This window comes from Callorhinus ursinus, unplaced genomic scaffold (genome assembly GCF_003265705.2).
Source record: "Callorhinus ursinus isolate GAN/ISIS: 27379988/994484 unplaced genomic scaffold, GSC_fseal_2.0 scaffold87, whole genome shotgun sequence".
NCBI lineage: Eukaryota > Metazoa > Chordata > Mammalia > Carnivora > Otariidae > Callorhinus > Callorhinus ursinus.
Window position 1 is genome coordinate 2158430 of NW_027397149.1, and position 24967 is coordinate 2183396.

At 45.5% G+C, this 24967-nt stretch overlaps 1 protein-coding gene across 5 annotated transcripts in view; it reads right to left on the reverse strand.

Moving 5' to 3' along the window:
* The window catches only part of KATNIP (katanin interacting protein), a 191256-nt gene that overhangs the window by 97861 nt on the left and 68428 nt on the right, over positions 1-24967 (reverse strand). For all 5 annotated transcript variants that reach the window (XM_025853742.2, XM_073888100.1, XM_025853741.2 and 2 more), the window contains 2 exons: positions 21421-21549; positions 1945-2212 (listed from right to left, as the gene is read on the reverse strand). In XM_025853742.2, the coding sequence (XP_025709527.1) occupies positions 1945-2212; positions 21421-21549 (397 nt within the window). The remainder of the gene's footprint in view (positions 1-1944; positions 2213-21420; positions 21550-24967) is intronic.

The window sequence follows — 24967 nt, forward strand, 5'->3', positions numbered from 1 at the left end:
AGCTATGAAGCAAGGACGTTTGACAGGACTTGCCTTGGCATTGTGGTAAGGATTATAGATGCTAAGCCCTCGGAGTAGTGCTTGGTACATGTTAGTAAGAATTCAGTAAATGTTGGCAATTGCTATTACTTATTTATTATTATTTATTATTACTTATTTATTCAGCGCTGTTCTGGGCCCTGGCAGAGCTCACAGGCCAGAGGGGGAGCAAGACAACCAGAATCTATAGCAAGACCAGTGCCATGATGATGCTCTGGGTGCAGAGGAGGTACTGACCCACCTGGCTGAGGGGAGGGCAAAGGAGGCTTCTTGCAGGAAGCCGCCCCTGAGCTGAGTCTTAAGCGGAAAGCAGGGAGCCAGGTTTCAGGGCTCAGAGTGGTGAGGAGAGGAGATGTGGGCACCTGGACAGAGGGAACAGCCCAAGTGAAGGTTTGGAGGCGAGAGAACACAGCGCGAGCACGTCTGAGGGACAAATGTTCTCTTCTCTGGAGGCAATGACCACCAGGTGTGCAGTTTCCAGAGCTGCCTGTTATTATATCCCGCCCCACACCCTTGCCCCCCAAATTCATATGTTCAAGTCTAATCCCCAGTACCTGAGAATGTGACTGTATTTGGAGACAGGGTCTCTAAAGAGGTAATTAGGGTAAAAGGAGTCAATTAGGGTAGGCACTAATCCAGTCTGCTGGGTGTCCTTGTGAGAAGAGGAGATTAGGACACACAGACCCACACAGAGGGAAGACACCCAGGGACAAGCCACGGAGAGAGGCCCAAGGAGAAAACAACCTGCCGACACCCCGACCTTGGACTTGCAGCCTCTGGAACTAGAAGGAAATACATTTCTGTTGCTGTTGAAGCTCCTCCCTAGTCTGTGGTACTTTGTTACTCAGCCTGAGCAGACTAATACACTCGGCCTGATTTCAGACATTCCCTCGTTTCTCTTCCCTTAGGCTCACTCATGCTTCCCAGCTGGTTGGCCTTGATATTTGGCTCAGAAAGTATGGCACACACCTCTTTGAGGAGGGTGTGCTCGCAACAGAGAGGGAAGGGCAGGCAGAGACCAAGCCAACTTGGGACTGGTCACGGGGACTGTGGCAGGTTGGCCCCTCCCTGCCCCTCCTCAATTGCTTTCTTTACTCTCCTTTCCAGGGCCTTTTCTGGAAAACCTCCACTAGCAGACAGCTGCTATTTCTGCCTGCCCAGCACACTTTCCTCCTTCTTCAGATTCACCTCAATTTTTCCCTTGGAAACTATTATCAGTCCACGTGGTTTGGGTGGCAATAACCACACTCAGAGCCTTATGGGCTGGACTAGGTCAATCAGAGCCACAGTGACAAGTTCCGAGATGTGACCCAGTGTGGGTTCAAGAGCCAGGCCTGGGACCTTTGCTGGAGCTTTGAGGAAGAAAAATCCACTTTCTGATGGAGGCATAAAGCCAATGTCTCAATTCTGTGTCTGTATGTGGAGAGCCCACCTGTGAATGGGTCTTGTACCAATGTCTTGTACCAAGATAAAGGAAGGCAGAGATGAGAGAGAAGAAGGGAAGGAGAAGGGAAGGGGGAAGGAGGGGAGGGCAGAGTCCTTGACAGCTCCTCAGTTATCCAAGCCCTTTTGCTTAAGCCAGATGCATTAGCCAGTTATCTAAGTCCCTTTTGCTTAAGCCAGATGTATTAGCCAGTTGGCATGCAGATCCTGCTACACATCCTACAAGGCACAGGATAGACCCCCCAAACCATCCGCCAGACACCTGCCATCTGAAATTTCCGGGTCATCTATAGGTCTTTGGAAGCCTTGGCTTCTCACAATCAGCAGAGACCTGACATACCTCCCTGGCCTGTGGGACGGTCTCCCCAAAGCTGAACCCCAAGCACTGCTAGAAATTCAAGTCCTGCTCTTAGACCCAGACACATCAAAGGCAAAGACACGCCCACAAAAGACAGAACTCACTCTTGGAAGCTGGGTTAAATTCCAGCACCACGAGGGGGTCTGGGCCCTGGGGAGGGTGCCCTTCCATCTCCTGGCCCTCGGGAACATCCTTCTGCACGGAGTCCCCACGGCAAAGAGGGGGGTCCTCTCTGGGGTGGCCCACCAGCACCTGCTCCTCGGGCTCAGGCTCAGAGAGTACCTCTTCTTCGATCGAGTCATACTCATCACTGGAACAATCTCTTTGTTTCCTCTGTAGATTTACACTAAGTTCCAGGCTTTTTCTTAGCTCCTGCCAAAAGTCAGGAAGAGAAGCAAAAAATGAAATATGTTACTTTGAGAAAAACTGCTCTGAAAATAGATCATTAGAACCAAGGAACTATTCCCGGCAAACGAACATTTACCAAGATCACCTCGACGCATGGGGTTGTCATCACTTTGAAGACAAGGAAACAAAGACAGGGACAAAGGAGCAACTCTCTAGCAGAGCAGTATTTATAGTATGAACTGTGACCACACACCTGGGATGTCACTGAGTGTGTGTGTGTGTGTGTGTGTGTGTGTGTGCGTGCGTGTCTGTGTGTTATAGATGTTTTGGTTTGGGGCTCGTTTAAACAGATCATGGGGTCCCACCACCCAGAGTTTCTGATTCAGGGGGTCCTGGACAAGGCCTGACAATGCGCACTTCTAAAAAGGTGATGTTAATGCTGCTGGTCCAGGGACCACACTCTGAATATGAAATCCTGAAGGCCTCCAAATGCCCCTGAAATTCCAGATGGTACAATGTCTGGCAGATAGTTGTCGGGGGAGGCTGTCCTATGTATTGAAGGATGTTTAGAAGCACCTGAGATGTCATAAGATTTAGCACTTAACCATAGCTGCTTGATAATTTTTTTTCAATCTGTGTTTCATCTCCATGAGATAGTAGATTTACAATCTGAAGGACAGGCATTAAGATCTACACTTGGAGTGACCAGAAAATTGATCACCAAAGCCAGGACACTTTTGAAAGGGAAAATGGGCACTAGTCTGTTTACCCTGGGACAAGAAAATGCCAACTGGACTATCTGGGCAAGCCAGTGTGCTTGGTCAGCCTAGCTATACTTCTCCCACAGCTCATGCTGCCTCACACAGCTCTGAGAAAATGAGAAGCAATCAGTATCGCTTGCCTGATATTGGTGGTTGACCAGTAAACTCAATTGCCGTGCTGTCCATGTCTTAACCCATGGACCTTGTGAATCAGTGACAGCTCATGAAGAGGGGAGAGGTACTAGAATACTTTGATCATTCTAGATAAATTGTCCTAAAAAAAGACCTGATGGTAGAAATACGGATACCATAGGTGTTGGCCTGTGGGGGCTCAGGAAACAAGGAACATGCTATGGAAACTAGAGAGGGGATCCCGTGATATAGTGGCAGGAGCTTAGCTGGGCTGTGCCTACGGTTCTGTGATAAATGGAACTTGGAACTGAGATCTGATGATTTGGGAAACCCTCAGCCTGTCCAGTCGCAAAAGATGCTAGTGAGCGGAGATTCGCACTCAAAAGAGCATGCTCTGGAGAGAAACCTGAGGCGTGGCCAGACAACCTTTGCTAGTACTTGAGAAGGATCCAAAGTTTAGAGAATTCAACCACATGGAGGGTTCTCTGAAGACACTAGACCTGGGACTCATGGATCCTCTTCGACATCCCAGCAGATACCAGGCACAGAGATAAGATTATACAGGAAAGATCCGAGAAGGAACCTCTTGTCTAATGGAGGGAATCCTAGAGGTGTACATAGGAGACCACATGATTTTTGAGGACGTCAAAAGTTGCCCGCTTGCACCAGAAAGGAGAGGAAGGACAAAATAAAAGAAGGCTGTTGTCCTCCCCAAATTCTACACTCAGGAAGCAGGATGGTACTCGGCTGCGATCATGTGCACCCTCCATGAGAGAGGAAGGATGGCTCCAAGGGCGGGGCCGTGGGCCCAGAGGGCGGAGCCCTGAGCCACAGAGGATTACTCCAAGGCCTTGAAACCCAGTGGGGTTTGCCCAGTTGGGATTTCAAAACTGCTTGGGTTTGGTGTCTCCCTTTCCTTTCATTTTGTCCCTGATGTAATCAGAATGTCTGTCACCGTGACCCTGAGCCTGACCCACCATTGTACTTGGGGGCAGATAACTTGTCTTCTAGTTTCACGAGTCTGCAGATGGAGGAGAGGCTTTTGCTCTCAGAGGGGTTCTACCCGGAGTCCTACCCAGACCTAATTCAGATAATGCAGATGATGAGATATGGAAGTTTTGAGCAGGTGAGATATAGATGATATTCTGGACTTAATACCGTAACGGGTTGAGATATAGGGAAGCTTGGGATGGAATGGATGTGTTTTATATGTCGGATGGACATGGATCTTTGGGCACAGAGGGCAGATTGCTGTCGGTGGAATGAATGGTCCCCAAAGATATCCACATTCTAAACCCTGGGACCTATGAATGTTACTGTACGTGCCAAAGGGTCTTTGCAGATGTGATTAAGGATCTTGAGATGGGAGAGATTAGCTTGGATTATCCAAGAGGGCCTAATGTGATTGCCAGTGTCCTTGTAAGAGGGAGGCAGGAAGACGGGAGTCAGAGAGAGAAGATATAAAACCGGAAGCAGAAGTTAGGGAGAAAAGATGCTACACTGCTGGCTTTGAAGGAGGAAAGAGCCACAAGCCAAGGAATGTCAGCAGCTTCTAGAAGGTGGAAAAGAAAAGGAGATGGATTCTCGTTTGGAGCCTTCCTAAGGAACACAGAGCTGCTGACATCTTTTATTTTATTTTATTTTATTTTATTTTATTTTATTTTATTTTAAGATTTTATTTATTTATTTGAGAGACAGAGAATGAGAGATAGAGAGCACGAGAGGGAAGAGGGTCAGAGGGAGAAGCAGACTCCCCCCTGAGCAGGGAGCCCAATGTGGGACTCGATCCCGGGACTCCAGGATCATGACCTGAGCTGAAGGCAGTCGCTTAACCAACTGAGCCACCCAGGCGCCCTGACATCTTGATTTTAAACGAGTGGAACTGAACTTGGATTTCCTTCCTTCTTTCTTTCTTTCTTTTTTTTAGACTTTATTTATTTATTTGTGAGAGAGAGAGAGAGAGAGAGAGAGAGAGAGAGAGAGAGCACAAGCAGGGGAAGAAGCGGGCTCTCCATGGAGCAAGGAGCCCGATGCGGGGCTCGATCCCAGGACCCTGGGATCACGACCCGAGCTGAAAACAGTTGCTTTATCGACTGGGCCACCTGGGCACCCCTGAACTTGGATTTCTGACCTCCAGAACTGTTAGAGAAGCCACTAAGTTGTAGGTTGTCACAGCAGCAAGGGGACACTCTCTTTTCCAGGTCTTTCCCTCCCACCCTGCCAACGCGAAGTATCAGTGACACTGACCGAGTGAACAGAACGCTGCCGGGCACATGGGAGCTGCGTGCCAAGTATCTGCTGAACGACGAAACTGTGCCAGGGATCAGGTGGTGTCTGGAAGCAGAGGGGGACAGCACCCATGTGCCTTGGAGGTGGTGGCATCGGTGGGGTGACCCCTTTGCAAGTCACTGAAGTCCTCCGATCTGTCTTTGGCACCCCCCCCAAAAAAGGGCTAACACACCCCTGCCTGACGGAATTGTTTTATTAAAGTAGTGCTCTGACCTGGGATGAGTTCGCCCCCCAGGGGACATTTGGCAATGACTTGGAGATACTTTCGGTTACCACTAGCTGGGCGATTCCTTGCTGGGAGACTGTGGTCACTGTCCAGGAAATCCCGGTCAGTCCCAGGGCCCACGGTCATCCCTGCTGATGTCTACAGCAGAGTGGAGCCACCAACCAGAGTGGATGCTTGACCCCATGGTCACCTGAGCAGACTCCCTCCAGCCTCTTTGTCCCCTCTGCCACATTGCAACCCCACAGTTTCAGTGACTGGAGTTTTGGGGTCCCCCCCCAGATTGGAGTGCCTACAGCTTTTGAGCTGGTCTGACTTGTCATCGTGATGAAGCGTCAGAGCAGTGACGCTCGGTCACTGCTCCCTGCTCCTTCTAGGTTGTCCACGCATAAAAGAAAACTCCTTTGCATTCCATGATGGTCCAATCATTGTGGGAGGAGGGGATGAGGTGATGGCTGCCATCACTAATTTACTCAGGCACGCAGGCGTGCTAAGGGCTGGGGTAATGGTGGGCAGTAAGATGGCGAAGCCTCAGACAATCGGGGCATAATGAAAAAGGAACAGGGGCATTTCTGCTGTGGCCAGGACTGTGAAGGAAAGACCCAGCCTGGATGATGCACAGAGGGTGAGTGGGCTGAGAAGCCCCTGTTGAAAGCCGGTCAGGGAAGGCTGGCTGATGAACAACCACCCGATGAGGGTCTGGGGCCCGAGCATGTCAGGCAGGAGGAACAGCAGAGGCAAAGGCCAGGAGGCAGGCACGGCTGGAGGGCAGTGGGTACCAGAGGAGGGAGGGTGGGGAGCAGGGAGGGGTCACAGCAGGGCTTTAGAGGCCCCGAGGCAGAGTCTGGATTTTGGTTTATGTGACCACAAGAGGCCCCTGAAGGATGCTAAGCAAAGGCACACTGTTATGTGACTTGTGGTTTGAAAGGGCGCTATGGCTCTGGGATCCTGAGTGTATTTCGAGAGGCAGGGCCAGAGTGGAGACAGGGCACAGGGGTGCAGCTGCAGCTGGGGGGGGCAACAGAAGGGGGGACAGGGGGTGCCTCTGGAGATGCATCTGGGAGGCAGTGATGACGAATGACTGACTAGAAATGAACGGTGTATATACTCTTTGGCCAAGTCCCTCTGAGAATTTGTCCTTCGGTCTTAATATATGCAGATTGCTGAGGGATCACTGAAAATCGAGAATGTTCCAAATGTGCAACAAGAAGAGGTGGGTTAAATGCTCACTGAGCAGGCATCAATGGAGCCTCAAGCGGCCCTCACAGAGAAAACGAGGTAGATCTCGTGCACTTACTCAGAAAGGTAGCAGGATACACATTTAAGCCAAAACAAGCCCGTCGAAGAATGTACATGTAGAATAAATCCAATTTAAAAAAATTAGTCTCTGTGCATGTATGCAGATATCCACACGAAAAGTCTGGAAAAATAGTCGCCAACTATTAACAGTGTTCTCTCTGGGGGTTGCACGATAAGAACTTTCTTTTCTCCATTGTTTTACTTATTATTTTTTTAATGAGAAGCATGTTTCCAATTTTATAATTAGGAAAAAATTATACATTTACATTTTTGTTTAAATCCTGTCCCTGACTCCTGCAAAGAAGTAGATCCCCCACAGGAGTGGGAGGGACAGTGCGGTGCGGGGGCCCAGACAGCCAGCTATCTGAAGAGTAACTGACCTCCGTCCCGGGGACACTCATCTCATCTCATCTCCGCAGAAGGATGACTCAGAAAGCAGCAAGCAGCCCCACTCGACACTGAGTCTGTCTGACTTTGTGTATCCAGTCAAGTGGTCCAGACTTACAGATAACAGGGCACCAATTCTAATGGGAAGAAACTCAGGGAATCCAGCAGCCCTGAGCCCTTCTCCGGAAAAAAGCTCCCAGAGCAAAATCTAAGCAATGAAGGGTGAGGTCAAAATAAAGAGCACAGACTTGGAGAAGCTATGGTAAAAGGTCTGATGGTAAACGCAGAAGCCACTTAGAGACCAAATAAATACAAGACAATTGTGCACACCTGGGTTACAGGCTGGAATGCAATGTTCTCCACCGAAGCCCTTAGCTGAGCTAACAAAAGCCAGAAGAGGGCAGGCAGCGAGGGTACACCCCTGGCCTCATTTTCCATTTCCATTCAAATCCATCTTCGGTGGAAACACACAGCGTTGAAACATGGCAACTCTGATCTCGTAATTTTTTTTTCATAATTTATTAAACCGATGAGATATTTTTAAAAACTCTTGTGATAAAAAAAAATCTGAATTTCAGTAATTCCTCCTGTTTCCATTTGCTTTTGCTTCTGTTACATTAACGCAAATTTCAAAGCCATAATCGTATTGACAAAACACATGAAAAAGAAGCCTGGATTCTGCACGGCTGGTATCTTCTCTAAAAAGGACAATAATACATTTGCTCACACTGGCTGAGCAAACTTTAGGAACCTATGCTCTTATAATTCCCATGTGATCTAAAACCATCTGTTCCTGGGGCAAAGGGGAGATGGAGGAAGAAGCCACATTGTCTTGAGGAAGCGATTCAAAACCTTTCCATCTGGAAGGATGAGGACCTTTGACTGGTCGCTTTGGAAGCCAACCTGCCCCTGCTTCAAAGGGATACCATGCAGGGGGAATCTACCGGTTGCTTTGAAGCTGTCATCCAGAAATTTCTCTGTGAAAACTAACTTTAGAGCTTTGCTTTACAACCTGGTCATATGTGCTTTCAGTGTTTGGTGTTTAAAATGTTAAGCTGGAATGCCTGGGTGGCTCAGTCGGTTAAGCGTCTGCCTTCAGCTCAGGTCATGATCCCAGGGTCCTGGGATGGAGCCCCGCATCGGGCTCCTTGCTCAGCAGGGAGCTTGCTTCTCCCTCTCCTGCTCCTCCGGCTTGTGCTCTCTTTCTCTCTCTCTGACAAATAAATAAATAAAATCCTCTAAAAAAATAAAATAAAATGTTAGGCTCATGCCCTTGCAACAGAAAGCCTTCTGCTCAGAGGCCAGGCGGTAAACAGGGCAGGTAGAGAACAAATCGGTCCCCCCTGCTGGAGAGCCAGGGAGGAGGTGGAGGGAGGAACAGACGCTGGGACCACCTGCTAAAAGGCAGCAGGGGTTTGAGGGTCAATGGATTAGTGCCTTACAGGCCTGATCTGTCTCCTGCTGGGCTAGGGAGAGATGGAACTGGGGGCCATGAAAACACGAAATGTTTGCAATAATAGTAACAATATAACATCCACAATAGCACCAGCTACCAATTACAAAGCTTTGCTACATATGGGGCACCGAGCTTAGTAACCTCTCCACCCATCTTATCTCAATGCAGCCTCCCACCATCCTGCTGGCTGTCCTTGTCTTATAGGCTCAGGGCACCTAAGTACATGCACAAGGTCACGCAACTAGCAACAGCAGAGCCAGTTTGGACGAATGACTGACTCCAAAGTCCGGGCTCCTCACCACGTGCCCGTGTTTATTCCCTGCCTGGCGCCAATGCGTCGGAAGCAACTGGTCTCTAGAGCGGGACAAAAGTCAAGCGCTCGGTGACTGTCCATCGGTTTGCATGGCATTGATGAAAGCTGCCTGTAAGAGCTTTTGACACAAAGCTGCCCGGAGGCCAGTAAACGTGCTAATTGTTAGCGTGTGCTAAGTGTTAGTGGAGGAAGCATGAAACCTCTGACTACACTCAGAAAGGGCAACGGCGGGGTCTAAATTCTGTGCCTGTGTTCTGGGCCTGACTCCAGCCGTCCTGGGTCCTCAAGCAAGTCTCTGGGCCAAAGACTGCCCCTCCCACGGCCCTCCACCCTCCACTAATGTGCCCTGGAGACCTGACAAGGTTGCTGAAGGGCTGCAATGAGGTAATAGTTATGAATCAGTGTTCCCCTGATTGCTTTCACAGAACATTTCAGATTCAGATGACAGCATATTCTTCTTTATGTCGCAGATCCTACTGATTTTGCCTAAGAGAAGATCAGATGTTTTGACCACGAAGCCACAGTGGAGACTCTGACAGTCCTCAAGAGGAAGCAGTGATCTCTGGGGTGGAGGTCACTGACCTGCAGCCAGCCCCCCTGCTCCCCAGTAAGACCCCCAATAAAATCTCTCATTTGGTTGGAAATCTTATAAAATTGGGGTATGGAATGCACCATTGGTTGAAATAATTCCCATTCACTCCTATTGCCGTCCATGAGCCATTTTGCACATGTATATTAATCTGCCTGGCCCAGAAAGGATTTTTACCCTGCACTGAAGGGTTAATTGACTAATTTGTTTTTTCTTTTCATTTGCTCATTTATTCAACCAATATTTGTTGTTGAGTGTGTTTGTCCCGAGAAGTAGGTCTGATTGCTAACTATTAGGGATAGAGGAATGAACCAGGCAGACAGAGTGTCTGTTCTCATGGAATTTCTAATCTGGCAACAAAGATGGCCATTCTAGAAGAAATGACAAGTGCAACAGGCTTCAAGAACCCAAACCTAGGGCTTGTCCATGCCTCAGACTTGGTGGCTCCTGGATCACAAACTTCCCAGAATAAAGCGACTTGAGCCCTTACTTTAGGTCCACGCTGTGTATTTTTGAAGTCACATTCCCCTCCACCAATTCTGATAGAAGTATGGCTAGGAAAATCTGAGTCATACATTATCTGCTTCAAATACATGTGTGATGTCGTTAGTTTTTGATACTTTCTTATTGCCCCATTCACCCTTGCATTGTCTTGTACTCATTTTCATTCAAAGCTAAATTTATTTATGAAGTACCTTGGCAGCTCAGTCTCAAATGTCCATTGTTATGAAGAAAAAAAAATTTATCCTTGTCTTAGGGAGTGAAGTCAGAGGGGGGCAGGGGCCCTGGAAGCAGAAGGCCCTGGGGGATGCCTGCCTGCTTCTGTGGCTGTGAGGCCCCTGGCAAGTGCCTTGGCATCAGTGTGCCTCTGGTGCCTCACCTGAGCCTGCCCAGAGCAGGGGCCGGCTGTGGAAAACTGGATAGGGGTGAGGGGATAAGCAACAAATAATGCCACCAGCCAACTAGAAATTTTGAGGAACGCCTGAAAGACAGAGAGCAGAGATCCCATCTATGAATAACTAAAAGCAAAGGAAACTTCAGACCCAAACATGGGCAGTAACATTTTCCACAGAAGGAGTGGTGTGTAGTTGAGTCCAAAGTCAAGATGGAGAGAGAGGAAGCCCTGGGGCATTCATGGTGAAGCTGCTTTTAGGGCTGCTGCCCCCCCCCCCCCGCCGCAGTGTATTAAGTGTAGAGGTGCTCACTCACAGGCCCAGAGGGTGGGCACTGGGGCAGAAAGGCAGGGCAATGCCCCAGGAAGTCACCGTCCCCAAGGCAGGCAGAAGCTTCCATACCTAAGGTACACAGCATGTTGTACCCCAACTGCACAATCACCAGGGTCATGTTACGTCAAACAGAATGGGTAGAGGGCGTGGGATTGTCAAATACAAAGATGAGCACACAACCAAGAATGAGAAAACATCTGGGGAAAATCAACACCCTGAAAGATAGGCACCATATTTAATTAGCAATAGAACTAATACCCAATAAAAGAGAGTTAATAGAACAAATAGAGGAAGACTTTAGAATATAGAAAATTAATATCCCTGGAGAGATGAAAGAGGACATTTCATCCATGAAAAAGAAACAACTAGATATTCCCAAAGTTTTAATTTTATTAACATTTTCAAAAGATAAACTAAATAGCAGAAACAGATAAAAGATGTGCTAGAAAATCAAATCAAAACAATTTTATAAGAACACAGCACAAAAAGACAAAAGTAAAGTGTGAAAGATCAGGAGACTTGAAAGGATAGATGTGGGCCAATGTTTGTGCAATAGAAACTCCAGGAACAGAAGAGACACAATGAAAGAGAGTAATAATAATAATAATGGAAGATTTTCCAGTGCTAAAAAAGGACACAAACCTTCAAATTGAAAAGGTACACCTACAGCTTTAAATGGGACAGATATTAATACTGATCTATTCATAAGGATAAAAGATCCAACCTACCAGAAAATATCTTGACTCTATATGCACACAATAATAGTGATCTGAAATATATAAAGCAACAACAGAGAAATATAAGGGAAAATTGACAAGTTCAGAGAAATCAACCAGATTAAATAAACAAAAATTAAGTAGGATCTATTGCAGTGGTTTGCTAATGAGCATAAAAATTTCCTGCCTTATTAAATATGCAGGTTCCAAACACTCCATTCACGACCCTACTACGCTCCCCCATCTAATTTTGTATCTTTGAGTGGGAAATTTCACATTTTTAATAAGCAGCCCAGGTGATTCTGATGTAGGTGGTCTGGGACTATATGTTAAGACTCACCAGGTTAAATAACTCAATGAATGGCTTTACTTAATAGATACATTGAGAACTTTGTACCAAAAGGAGAATAATTAGTATTCTTTTGAAATACTATGGAGCAGTCATAAAAATAATCTGGTAGACCACAAAGCAAACCTCAAAAACTTCCAAAAACCAGAAACCAAACAAGTCATTCTCCGATCATAATGTAGTAAAATTAGAAATTAACAGAAAAGGACAGAAAAAAAAAATAAACAAAAAAGCTATTTACTTAGAACTTTCATAAAAACTCTCCTATATAAAGAAGGAAATCCCTCCCCTCCCCAATCACAAACCAATTAGAAATAAGTGACAATGAAAACACTCCACACATAGCAAAATTTGTGGGATAAGGACAAAACAGCGTTCGTAGGAAAACTTATAGCCTTAAAATTGCTATATTCAAAAACAAGACTGAAAACAGATGAATTAGCATTTAACTTAACACACCAGGCTGTAATGTGGAGGTGGGGAGAGAACCAAAGCAATAAATTAAACCACCAAATTTAGGGAAATCAAGATAAAAGTAAAAATGAACTGAAATAGAAGCCAATAAATGAATGAGTGAATAAATAAGTAAATGATGAAGTAAAGTATATGTGCTCAATAAAAGTAAAAGCTGGGCATGGTTTGGCTAGGTAGGCAGAGAGAGCTTTTCACATTTTACTCACCTCTGATTGTTTGACTCTTTTCTAATGAGAAAGCACTCATATATTAGATGTCGTATTAAATGATACAAAATCATGTAAAAATACCTAAGAAATCCTAAGTAGGCTATAACTGCAAGAAATAAATGGCATTATTTATTCAAGTAGTGACTCAGAGATCAGTTATTTTTTACTCTCATTAAGACTGAAAAAGATGAATTCTTAATCTCAGGAAACAAACTGAGGGTTGCTGGAGTGGTGGGGGGGTGAGAGGGATGGGGTGGCTGGGTGATAGACATTGGGGAGGGTATGTGCTATGGTGAGCGCTGTGAAGTGTGCAAGACTGTTGAATCACAGATCTGTACCTCTGAAACAAATAATGCAACATATGTTAAGAAAAAAAAAAAAGAAGATAGCAGGAGGGGAAGAATGAAGGGGGGTAAATCGGAGGGGGAGACGAACCCTGAGAGATGATGGACTCTGAAAAACAAACTGAGGGTTCTAGAGGGGAGGGGTTTGGGGGGATGGGTTAGCCTGGTGATGGGTATTAAAGAGGGCACATTCTGCGGAGAGCACTGGGTGTTAAGCACAAACAATGAATCATGGAACACTACATCAAAAACTAATGACGTAATATATGGTGATTAACATAACAATAAAAAATTTTAAAGAAAAAAATAAATAAAAAATATCAAAAAAAAAAGACTGTAAAAGATGTTTTTGGGGCGCCCGGGGGGCTCAGTCGGTTGGGCGTCTGCCTTTGGCTCAGGTCATAATCCCAGGGTCCTGGGATCGAGCCCGGCGTTGGGCTCCCTGCTCCACCTTGGGGAGCCTACTTCTCCCTCCCCCTCTGCTTGCTGCTTCCCCTGCTTGTGCCCTCTCTGTCAAATAAATGGATAAAACCTTAAAAAAAAAAAATAGACTGAAAAAGATGCTTTAGTAACTCAGATACCATCTGGTGTCTTCACTAACAGAAAAGCTCTATTGGGTGAAAGAATCACTACATCTTTTACTTCTGGACCTGCATTTCATGGGCAGTTAGTGCTTGTTCAGCATCATTCCACATGAATCATTCATGCTCGTCACTGAAGAATTCCTGTACAGCTGGCCTTGTGCTATCTGACCCTAATGCCATCAGTCAGCCTGTCCTTTGGTCTGAGCTGTCTAGCTGGGCATCTCTGGGTGCATTCAGGGCACCTTGCCCCTCAATGGCTCTGGGTCCCAGAGGGGCTAACTCAAGTGTCCCTGGAAAGGAGAAAGACCTTTCCCCCCTCATGTCAGGAACAGACACAGCTATCTAAACCAAAAGTTGCAAGCTGGTGGTCTCAGGCCAAATCTGGCCAGCCATATATTTTGTTTGATCTATAGAAAATAGTAATCAACGTAAAAAAAAATTGGAGAAACCAAACACAAAGAAACCCAGATACCTGGCTTCTCTTAAAATTAGAAAGCTCGGTATCACTGGGCCCCTGTTTCCACACAATGACAGCCAAGCTGTGTTGACAACACTGTTCCCTACACCCCCCACCACTCCCTGCCATGCCCTGATATCCAGGCCGAGGGCTGTTACCCGCTTGTCTCTCTATGTCACTTAAAATATTCAAATAATTCAAAACAGAATAGGACTTCCAGGGAAGGTGGTGGAACAGGAGGATCCTAAGCCCATTTGTCCCACAGATACAACTAGGTAACACTTACATCAGTGTAAATAACCCGAAAGTGACCTGAAGACTGGCAGACAGACTCTCCACAGCTAAATGTAGTGAAGGGGCCACAGTGAAGAAGGTAGGATGAGCACAGATGCAGTCAGGAGCTAAATGGACTTGTAGGACCGTCCACAGGAGGGACAGAGGGAGGGACATCACAGGTGTGGAGAGGGGAGAGAAACAGACCCTCACATGGGCACCCCAAGCAAGGGGAACCTGCATGAGGAAGACAAATTCCCATAACATTTGGCTTTGCAAACCAGAGGGGCTGAATCTCATGAGTTCTTATAATCAGTGAGGCTTAACACCTGGAACTTTAAAAAACTCAGTGGCTTGGATCTGGGAGATCCAAGAGGGAGAGAGGAAACAGAGTCCCTTCTCCTTAGAGAGACAGCCCAAAAACAGCCCTGTGGAGATACAGTGCAGAAGCAGCGGTTTGAAAAATGCCTGGGGCATAAGGGAGGGACATTTGTTTGCTAGTCTCATAGTGTGTGCTGGAGGGGGAGGGATCTTTAGTAGACTTCTCCTGGAACAAATGAGCTGGCCAGTGCCATTTCCCTCGCTTGTCCCCCAGCCTAGACACACAGACACCTGTGGGGACCAGCACAGCACCAACACTTTCTACCTGGCTTGCTAACAGTGTGCCTGCCCCCAGGTTCTCCTGCGGACATACCCCACTCCTATGCCCTTGGCTGGAGCCCATCCAAAGTGGTGCCCCAAGCTTGGCATTGTGCAGGCAGCTGCATCAGGGGCCAGTGCCACTAAAAGTGACTCTTGCCCTGGGGAGAGGAGAAGATAACTACATATACCAGTCCATCTGTGGCTCCAGCTGTGGGGTGGGGGCAGATATCTGGTCTGACTGCAAGCCCCGCCCACCAACAAAAGCTTCTCAGGGGACAACACAGGGAAAGCACCCTACAGTTTGGTGCTATTGCATCTCTAGCAGTATGCCCAGTCTAGCATATATACCTGGTCTGACTTGACTCAGACTGGCCCACTAACAACACAGGGACTAAACACTGACCTAAACAGGCCAAGAGAGCCACTGCAGATGGCTGGACTGACAGGAATCCTGGCTTAGCTACAACAGCCAGGACATGCAACACACATAAGAGACACCCCTGAGGTTCTGGAAAACAGAGGACATTGCACTGCAGGCCACCATAGGACATCTTCTTCACAAGGCCACTAGTTTCAAGACCAGGAGATGGAGCTGACTTTCCTAACACATAGAAGGAGACACAGGGAGTTAGACAAAATGAGGAGATAGAAGAAGATGTCCCAAATGAAAGAACAGGACCTCAAAGAATATACCTGACAGAGAATTTAAAATCCTAAAGATACTCACTGGACTTAAGAGTGGAAGACTTCAGTGGACTCAAAAAAACCACAGAAAACAAAAGTGAACTAATCAGAGAGGAAGAATGTGACAACTTAAATGAAAAATACACCAAAAGGAATGAACAGTAGGCTAGAGGAAGGAGAACAGATCAGTGACCTGGATGTCAGAGTAATGGAAAGCAATCACGTTGAACAGAAGGGAGAAAAAATAGGTAATAAAAAAATGAAAATGGGGCACCAGGGGGGCTAAGTCGGTTAGGCCGATGACTCTTGATTTCAGCTCAGGTCATGATCTCAGGGTCCTGGGATCAAGCCCCACGTCAGGCTCCATATCTAGTCTTAAGCAGGCTTAAGATCCTCTCTCCACCCTCCCTCTGACCCTCTCCACCACCACTCCTGTGCACTCTCTCTTTAAAAAAAAAAAAAAGAAAGAAAATGAAAATAGATTAAGGGAACTCAGTGACACCATCAAGCATAATAACATTTGTATTATAGGGATCCCAGAACAAGAGAGAGAAAATTTATTTGAAGAAATAATAGCTGAAAACTTCTCGAGTCTGGGGAAGGAAACAGACAACCAGATCCAGGAGGCACAGAGAGCAGCCAACAAAATCAACTCAGTGAGGTTCACATCAAGACATACAGTAATTAAAATAGCAAGAAGTAGTGATAAAGAGAGAATTTTAAAAGCAACAAGGGAAAATAGTCATATAGAAGGGAAACTGCAAAAGGCTTTCAGTGGATTTCTCAGCAGAGACTTTAGTAGGGCTGGGAGTGGCAGGATATATTCAAAGTGCTCAACACAAAACAAAACAAAATCTGCAACCAAGAACACTCTATCCAGCAAGGCTACCACTCATAATAGAAGGAGAGATAAAGAGCTTCCTAAACAAAAGTTAAAGAAATTCATGACCACTAAGCCAGCCTTATGAAAAATGTTAAAGGGGACTCTTTGGAAAGGAAAGACCATAAGTAGGAGTCAGAAAAGTAGGAACCACAAAAGGAGTAAAATGAAGTATATCTATAAAAATCAGTCAAGGGATTCACAAAATAAGAGAATGTAAAGTACATCGTATACCTACAATGCTGGGGGAAGGAGAGGAGTAAAGAATGGGTTCAAACTTAAGCTGCCATCAACTTTATGATATAGACTGCTATATGCATAAGATGTTACATACAAACCTAATGGTAACCACAAATCAAAAACCAGTAATAGATACGCAAAAAATAAAGAGAAAGCAATCCAAGTATATCACTAAAGAAAGCCTGCAAACAGTGAGAAAAGAGCAAGAGAAGAAAGGAACAGAGAACTACAAAAACAAACATAAAACTGGGGCGCCTGGGTGGCTCAGTAGGTTAAGCGGCTGACTACTGAGTTCAGCTCAGGTCATGGTCTCAGGGTCCTGGGAGCAAGTTCCGCATCCAGCTCCCCAATAAGCGGGGTGTCTGCTTGTCTCCTTCTCCCTCTGCCCTTCACCCTGCTTGCTCTCTCTGTCTCTCTCAATTAAATAAATCTTTTTTAAAAAAAGGAAAGCTAAGGGGCGCCTGGGTGGCTCAGATGGTTAAGCGTCTGCCTTTGGCTCGGGTCATGATCCCAGGGTCCTGGGATCGAGTCCCGCATCGGGCTCCCTGCTCCTTGGGAGCCTGCTTCTCTCTCTGCTTCTCTCTCTCTCTCTCTCTCTCCCTCTGTCTCTCACGAATGAATAAATAAAATCTTAAAAAAAAAAAGAGTTTGGGTTAAAAAAAAAAAAAGGAAAGCTAAAAAAAAAATATCAATCAATAAATAAAAAAACCCAGAAAGCTTCTTCACAGCAAAGGAAACAATCAGCAAAACGAAAAGACAATGTACTGAAAGGGAGAAGATATCTGCAAGGGTTAGTATCCAAAATGTAAAGAACTTACACAACACCAAAAAAACCCCAAATGATCCAATTAAAAAATGGGCAGAAGACATGGACAGACATTTCTCCAAAGAAGACTTCCAGATGGCTGAAAGGCACATGAAAAGATGCTCAACATCACTCATCATCAGGGAAAGGTAAATCAAAACCACAATAAGATATCACTTCACACCTGTCAGAATGGCTAATATAAAAAAACACAAGAAACAACAGGTGTCAGTGAGGATGTGGAAAAAAGGAAACCTCGTGCACTAGGGAACACAAACTGGTACAACCAGGATGGAGGTTCCTCAAAAAACTAAAAATAGAATTACCATATGATCCAGTAATTCCATTATTGGGTATTTACCCAAAGAAAATGAAAACACTCATTCAAAAAGATACATGCACCCCCATGCTTATTACAGCATTATTTATAATAGCCAAATTATGGAGGCAGCCCAAGTATCCAATGATAGACGGCTAAAGATGTTGTGGCATATATATATATATATACACACAATGGAATATTATTCAGCCATAAAAACAATGAAATCTTGTCATTTGCAACAACATGGATGGAGCTAGAGAGTATTACGCCAAGTAAAATAAGTCAGCGAAAGACAAATAACATATGATTTCACTCATATGTGGAATTTAAGAAACAAAACAAAGAAAAAAAAAAGAGAAAGAAACAAACCAAGAAGCTGAATCTTAACTATAGAGAAAAACAGCTGGTCATCAGAAGGGGGGTATAGGAGGAAGTAGGTGATGGGAATTAAGAGTACATTTATCATGCTGAGCGCTGAGTCATGTACAGAATTGTTGAATCACCATATTATACACCTGAAGCTGTTTTTACATTGCATTTAGCAATACTGGAATTAAAATAAAATTAAAATAAAGTACAGCAGGAAAAATGATGACCCCAGCACAACACGAGGCGAGCCAACGAGACACATTTGTGAGCTGAAGCTGGCCCTTGCAGCTTCAGGTCCAGGACCTCCCCATTGGCCACACCTACTTCTATTCATCACTGTATTTCTACTCTTATCTTGAAATCCAGCTTAATTTTTTCAAATCATAACTAATAAATCCTCTCCTACATGCCCCTATTTTCTCTGAATTGTTTCTTTTCCAGTTTGAAACATGTTTTTTTTTATTATGTTATGTTAGTCACCATACAGTACATATTTTGAATGTGACTAAAGTGAGAAAAACCAAATATGAAGTATTCATATTCATTTTCTTTTTTTAATTTTTAAAAAAAAATTTTATTTATTTGACAGAGAGAGAGATAGTGAGAGAGGGAACACAAGCAGGGGTAGTGGGAGAGGGAGAAGCAGGCTTCCTGCTGAGCAGAGAGCCCAATGCGGGGCTCGATCCCAGGACCCTGGGACCATGACCCAAGCTGAAGACAGATGCTTAACGACTGAGCCACCCAGGAGCCCCTCATATTCATTTTCTTAATAATGCTTTAATAACACAAAATTACTTCTCTATTTACCTAAAATTCACCTCTTTAAACAGTCAAAAACCTAAATAAAATAATTTTCTATGAAAATATTTCTAGGGGCACCTAGGTGGCTCAGTTGGTTAAGCGTTTGCTTTCAGCTCAAGTCATGATCCCAGAGTCCTGGGATCTAGCCCCGCATCAGCCTCCCTGCTCAGTGGGGAGTCTGCTTCTCCCTCTCTGTCTGCGCCTCCCCACTCTGCTTGTGCCCTCTCTTTCTTGCATGTGCGCACACTCTGTCTCTCTGTCAAATAAATAAATAAAATCTTTAAAAAGAGAAAGAAAGAAAATATTTCTAAAATATATTAGGATTTTTGTGTCTTCTTAAAACATAATTTAGTCTTTCCTTGATACTAATGGTCAATTTCTGGATAGAAATTGATCTGTAATAGAGGAGATGCCATCAGGAGCTATTATGGTTTTGTGTTTTTCATTTATTATTTTAAGTAATAACCTCTGTCACCCGAGTTTCTGGAAGTATAGGATATGGTTTTGAAGACAAGGGCAGTGCTTTCTCCTATCCCCTTCTGGCTTTGGTAAACCTCTTGGATTTTTGTTGTTGTTTTATTTTGTTTTTTACTTTACAGTTATCTTAATTTTGTATGATGAAGAAGAGATTTTAACTTTGAATTTTAAAATTCCTTTCTTTTATAGTCCCCAGATCTAGCCCACAAAGTCCAAATTGTCTCCAAAGCTTTCCTTCCATATGAGGTAAACTGAAATCCTTAGGCCTTCTGATTCAGAATCACTGGGAGTTCTTATGTTAAACACTATGCTACCTCCTATATACAAATTCTATTAGCTTAAAAATGAGATTTAAATTATGTATTTCAAACAAATATCCTAAGTGATTCTTGTGCATATCAAATTTTGAGATCCACAGCTCTGTCTTCTCTTAAAACTGTGGTTCTCAAACATTGCTGCAAAATACAGTCATATATTTTGGTGCTTAAAAAAAAACAACAACAAAACCCACCATGCCTGAACCCAAACCCAGGATCAGAATCTGAGCCTCTCGAACATAGGACCTGTGCATTTGTGTTTATTTTATTTAGTTAGCTTTTACTTTTTATGTTGTGTTTATTGTAGATTTCGTATGCTATTTGTATGAAACAACAGAGAGTGATCCCATGTACCCTTCACCCAGTTTCCCCCATGGTAACACCCTGCATAATTAAAGCACAATAGCACAATCGGAAAATTAACATTAATACAATCCTACTAAGCTTTTTCAACCAGGTCTCCTTTTAAACTTTTTCTTTCTTTGCTGGTGCTTAGCTCTATTGAAGCAGAGTATCTAATCCTTAATGTGATAGCTTAAAAAAAAAAAAAAGTTTTATTTTGAAAAAAAGGTAAAACCCACAGAAAACATATCAGAGTAGTATAATGGAAGGGTATAATGAATACCCAAAAACCCTGCACCTACATTCTCCGGTTCTTCACCAATTCTTGGAAGACCTGAGAACAAGGACCTTCTCTTACATAAACACAATATAATCATCAAATTCAGGAAATTTAACATCGATACAATATTGTTATCTAATATAGCGAATTTTCAAATTTGTTAATTTCCCCAAACCACCCTTACACTTAGGGCAATTACCACCCCTCTGCCCCCTGTAAGGATTTCATGTGGCCTAAAACTGTGGTATCTTGTTAGCCTCTTTTATCTGGAATAGGCTTTTTCATGCCACTGATAGTTTTGAAGACCCCAGGCGAGCTGTTTTACAGACAGTCGCTCAATTTGGCTTAAGGAGTCATGGGGTCCGGGTTTCCAGTCTGGGTTCCTCTGAGGCCTGGGAGAGCCACATCCTTTCTCTACTTCTTAGTTTCCCCAAACTACAAAATGAGAATGAAAATACCTAGCACTTGGGCGCCTGGATGCCTCAGTCAGTTTAGCATCTGCCTTTGGCTCAGGTCATAATCCCAGGGTACCGGGATCGAGTCGCACATCGGGCTCCCAGCTCAGTGGGGAGTCTGCTTCTCCCTCTCCCTCTGCCCCTTCCCCCACTCGTGCTCTCTCACGCTCTCTCTCTCTCAAATAAATAAAATCTTAAAAAAAAAAAAGAAAATACCTAGCATTTAACTCAAAGGGTTAATGCAGGAATGGATGTAACATACTCAACACAGTGCATAGCACTTAGTAAGTGCTCACTTAATATGAGCTTCTACTATGTTTAAAAAAAAATAGCATTAAGTCAAATTTCATGTGTATTGTTTTAAATGTAGTGGGTGGGTCCAAGGTTTTTGTGAAAGCCAAATCCTGCTGTGTGACCTGCTCCATCTTCCCAGGTGTAAATGAAGATGCTCTTGTGGGGTCAACCTCCTGCCCAGCTGCTTGGCTCTGGCAGAGACCCTGGCCCTTTGTGGGGTTATGAGGCTGAAATCCATCTTACCATCACATCCTGAATAGTTAAGAGGATCCTTTCTTTGTCTGTATTGCTTGCAGGGTCACGGCATGCATGGGCATCCAGAAGGGTGAAATGAAAATCACAGGGCGTGGTGTTGGCGGAAGACTTGGTACCCTAGGGGCAAGCAGAGAGAATGGGCGCAGGAAAAGCAACTTATGTCCCCGAAGACGTGCCGGGTCCCTTGTCTTCTTTGTTGGTCTCCAGGCCTCCCGTCTCCCTCCTCACCTCCTCCTCCTTCTCTGCTCCCCCTCCCAAAGCGGATCTGGTCAAACTCATCCCTGCCTCACCCACACCACTGCAGGCACATAGAAAGTAAGCAGACTGGGATTTAAACTCGGACCACCAACCACCTAAACACTGGCTCAGTGAGGACTGAGTGAGGACCGGCGTGGAGGTATGGCCACCACATCTTGCTGAATAAAAAAGGTGGGGTTATCAAATAGGGTGGATGGTATATAATCCCATCTTTGGGAAAGTAACAATAAGAAATAAGGGAGGGGCACCTGGGTGGCTCTGTCAGTTAAGCGTCTGACCCTTGGTTTCGGCTTAGGTCATGATCTCAGGGTCGTGGGATCAAGCCCGCATTGGACTCCATGGTCAATGCTGAGTCGGCTTGAGATTCTCTCTCTCCCATCCCCTCTGCCCCCTCCTCAAATAAATAAATACAATCTTAAAAAAAGTCAAGGAAAAAACAGTACTCACTGGGAAGTTATTTATAAGGTCATCTAAAACAGAATTACCCAAGCAATGGGACGGCCCTAAAAACAATCCTTCATTTTTTAAGCCTCACCATTGAAATTACTGAAGGGGGACTGAAGGGATTTGCTGTGGGGCCCTGTTGGGAACCAGTGGGGTGGCCAGAGATGGCACAATAGAATCTCTGCCGTACCCACAGGTGGGTGAGCTGTTGTGGGCCTTGGCAGAGTCCACAGGGGGCAGAGCTGCTGTGGACACAGCTTGTGACTGGTGTTTAGTTGTTTCCACGTGTCAGCCAGTAACAATGACTTAAAACACTGAACGGTAGTTGTGGGCAAATAACCAGTTCACCCCACTCCAGGGTCCACACAGTGGAGGGAAAACTCAGAGCCAATAACTAAACTCGTGGACTACCACTCACTGGGAATGGGCCAGGACTGGAACATTCCAGATCCACCACCTCCTCTTGGATCTAATCAACACATACATATAATGAATATAAGAAATCTATATTCTGGATGGATATACCCATCTATGATCTCTGGGGCAGTGGCTTATGAAAAGACCTTTATGTTCTTTGTTATCAGTTGAATTCTTTATATAGACTGTGCATTATCAGGGGAAAGAAAGACATCTTACTAATAGAAAAGAGTGTGCACTTTGTTTCATTCCTGATACATAAATGGAGCCCTATTATCCACTGCAACACAAAGCCCAACATGACTGAGACCTGGCTCTTTGGTAGAACTCTCTGGAAAGAGGCATCCTGTTTTCATCCAAGTTCCTGAGCTGCTCAAAACCCTACAATGGCTTCCCCTCTGACTCAGAGCAGAATCCCTCGCCTTTACTACAGCCTCAAAGCCCTGGGCCATCTGAGCCTCGGCCTCACCTCTTTTCCTCGCCTGCTTGCTCACCCAGCGCCCAAACACACTGGCGTCCCCCTCCCCCCGCCGTCCTCCCGCCTCGGGGCCTCCGCACCTGCTGCTCCTGTGCCCGGCATGCTCTTCCCCACATGCCTCACTCCCCAGCTTTCTCGAGAACTGCGCACAGAGCGAACGAGAAGCCCCTGCCCGTCTTTCTCCAGCCCTTTGCCATTTCTCTGATAAGCCCCATTGCCTACTGTCTGTTTTATTGTCAGTGTATAGAATGGGGCCCGGGATCTGGAGTGGGGACCGTGGCCCATGCAGTGCACACACCTGTCTCCCGGGGCGGCTGCTCCTCAGGTCCAGCCACTGCTGCTGTGTAAGAATGGGGCCCCTGAATGTTCGGGTTCTTCAAGACAAGCCCCCAGTTCACATTTTGACACAGAATCTCCTGATTCTTAAATGTCAGCTAGTAATTCTTTCAAAAGCCCCATGCACGTCAATGGGCTGGAGGCCAACAGAGCATGTCTGCGGCATGCGAGTCTGTGAACTCAGAACCGCCAAGAAATTGAAGATTGCTAAGGGTATGATTGAAGGCAGACAGGCTGGTGTGTTTCAACAGTAAAGGTCAGATGAAAAGTACACACGCAGGCATGCACTTCCTTTTGCTCCATTTCAGAGCTGCTCTTGCAAACAGTGTGAGGTGGCTGAGTATATTTGGCCACATGCCTTTTTTTCCCCCTTTCTCTCTCTCTCTCTCTCGTTCAGATTGCATCTCTTACGGCTTCTGCCTTGGCCGAAAACTAGTGTCACCATTTTACTCTTTCACTTAGCAGGAAATAAGTCCCAAGGGGAAATTGACTGTGAAGCCTTACAGAGTGCCCCCTCAAGATGGGGAGGAAAAGGAAAGAAAGAAGTACAATCAAGCACTCACGGTGGAGAAAATGAAGTGTTGGCAGGGCAGGGTGATGCGGATTCAGAGCATGCGTGCACATGGGAATGCTAATGGAAGCTTTAATAGCTCGTGAGGGGCAGGTTGTCTGCTGCTGCGGGGAGCTGGGGAGCTTGCCAAGGAAGGACTATATGTTCATTTAACGGGTGGGGGGGTACCAAATGGCCAAAGGAGACGAGGGAACTACCCCACTTCCTGCATGAAGGACGTGCACACGTTCTCTGACAGGGGGCATGGCTGAGACTGTAACAGACTGAACTTGGCCGCAGACCAGCCTCCCAAACGAAGGGAGACTGACGGCTATTTGCACAGACATGTGCTCAGATCCTGAGCAGGGACCATTCTGTTGATTCAGAAGCGTGCGCGCGCGCGTGTGCATGTGTGTGTGTGGTGTGTGGGAGGTGGGTGTTAAAGGCAATAAAGTCCACACCACAGTTTTGCCTACTATAAAATCCCATTTCTAGGGACTGGGTAGGAAACAAGGTCATTGGGTTATTCTATAAAAACAAAAGGGCTTTCTTTTTTTTTTTTCCAGAAAGACAGAATTTCCAATTTACTTTCAGACTTTTGTAGCCAGGATGTGAACCAAAGTGACCCTTTGCTCCTTACCTGTCCTTCTTTTATGTGCCAAGGACATACAAACAGGCAACACCACAGAGGAATGTTTCCTGGTCACTGTTCGCACAGCTTTTATGAGTCATGTGCATTTCCTAAAGGTAGGTTTTTGATACAGAAGCAAGACTTTGTTCTTTGATGAAGGCTGTTGCATCTGCAGCCTGGGCCCACAGCGGAACACATGCCTGGCAAATGGGGCAGGGGCTGGCTTAGGGGCCTGACTTTGTCCTGCTGCCTCCCGGTAATTTTGCTTCTATATAACCATGGAGACGATCCACATGCTCATTCTATGTATAAAAGCAATGCCCTTGGAATAAAATCCAACCACCCACGCTCACCCCTTGCCAGGCTCATTGTGCACCTACTGGTCTGCCCCACTGCCCTTCCAACCTCACCTCATCCCACA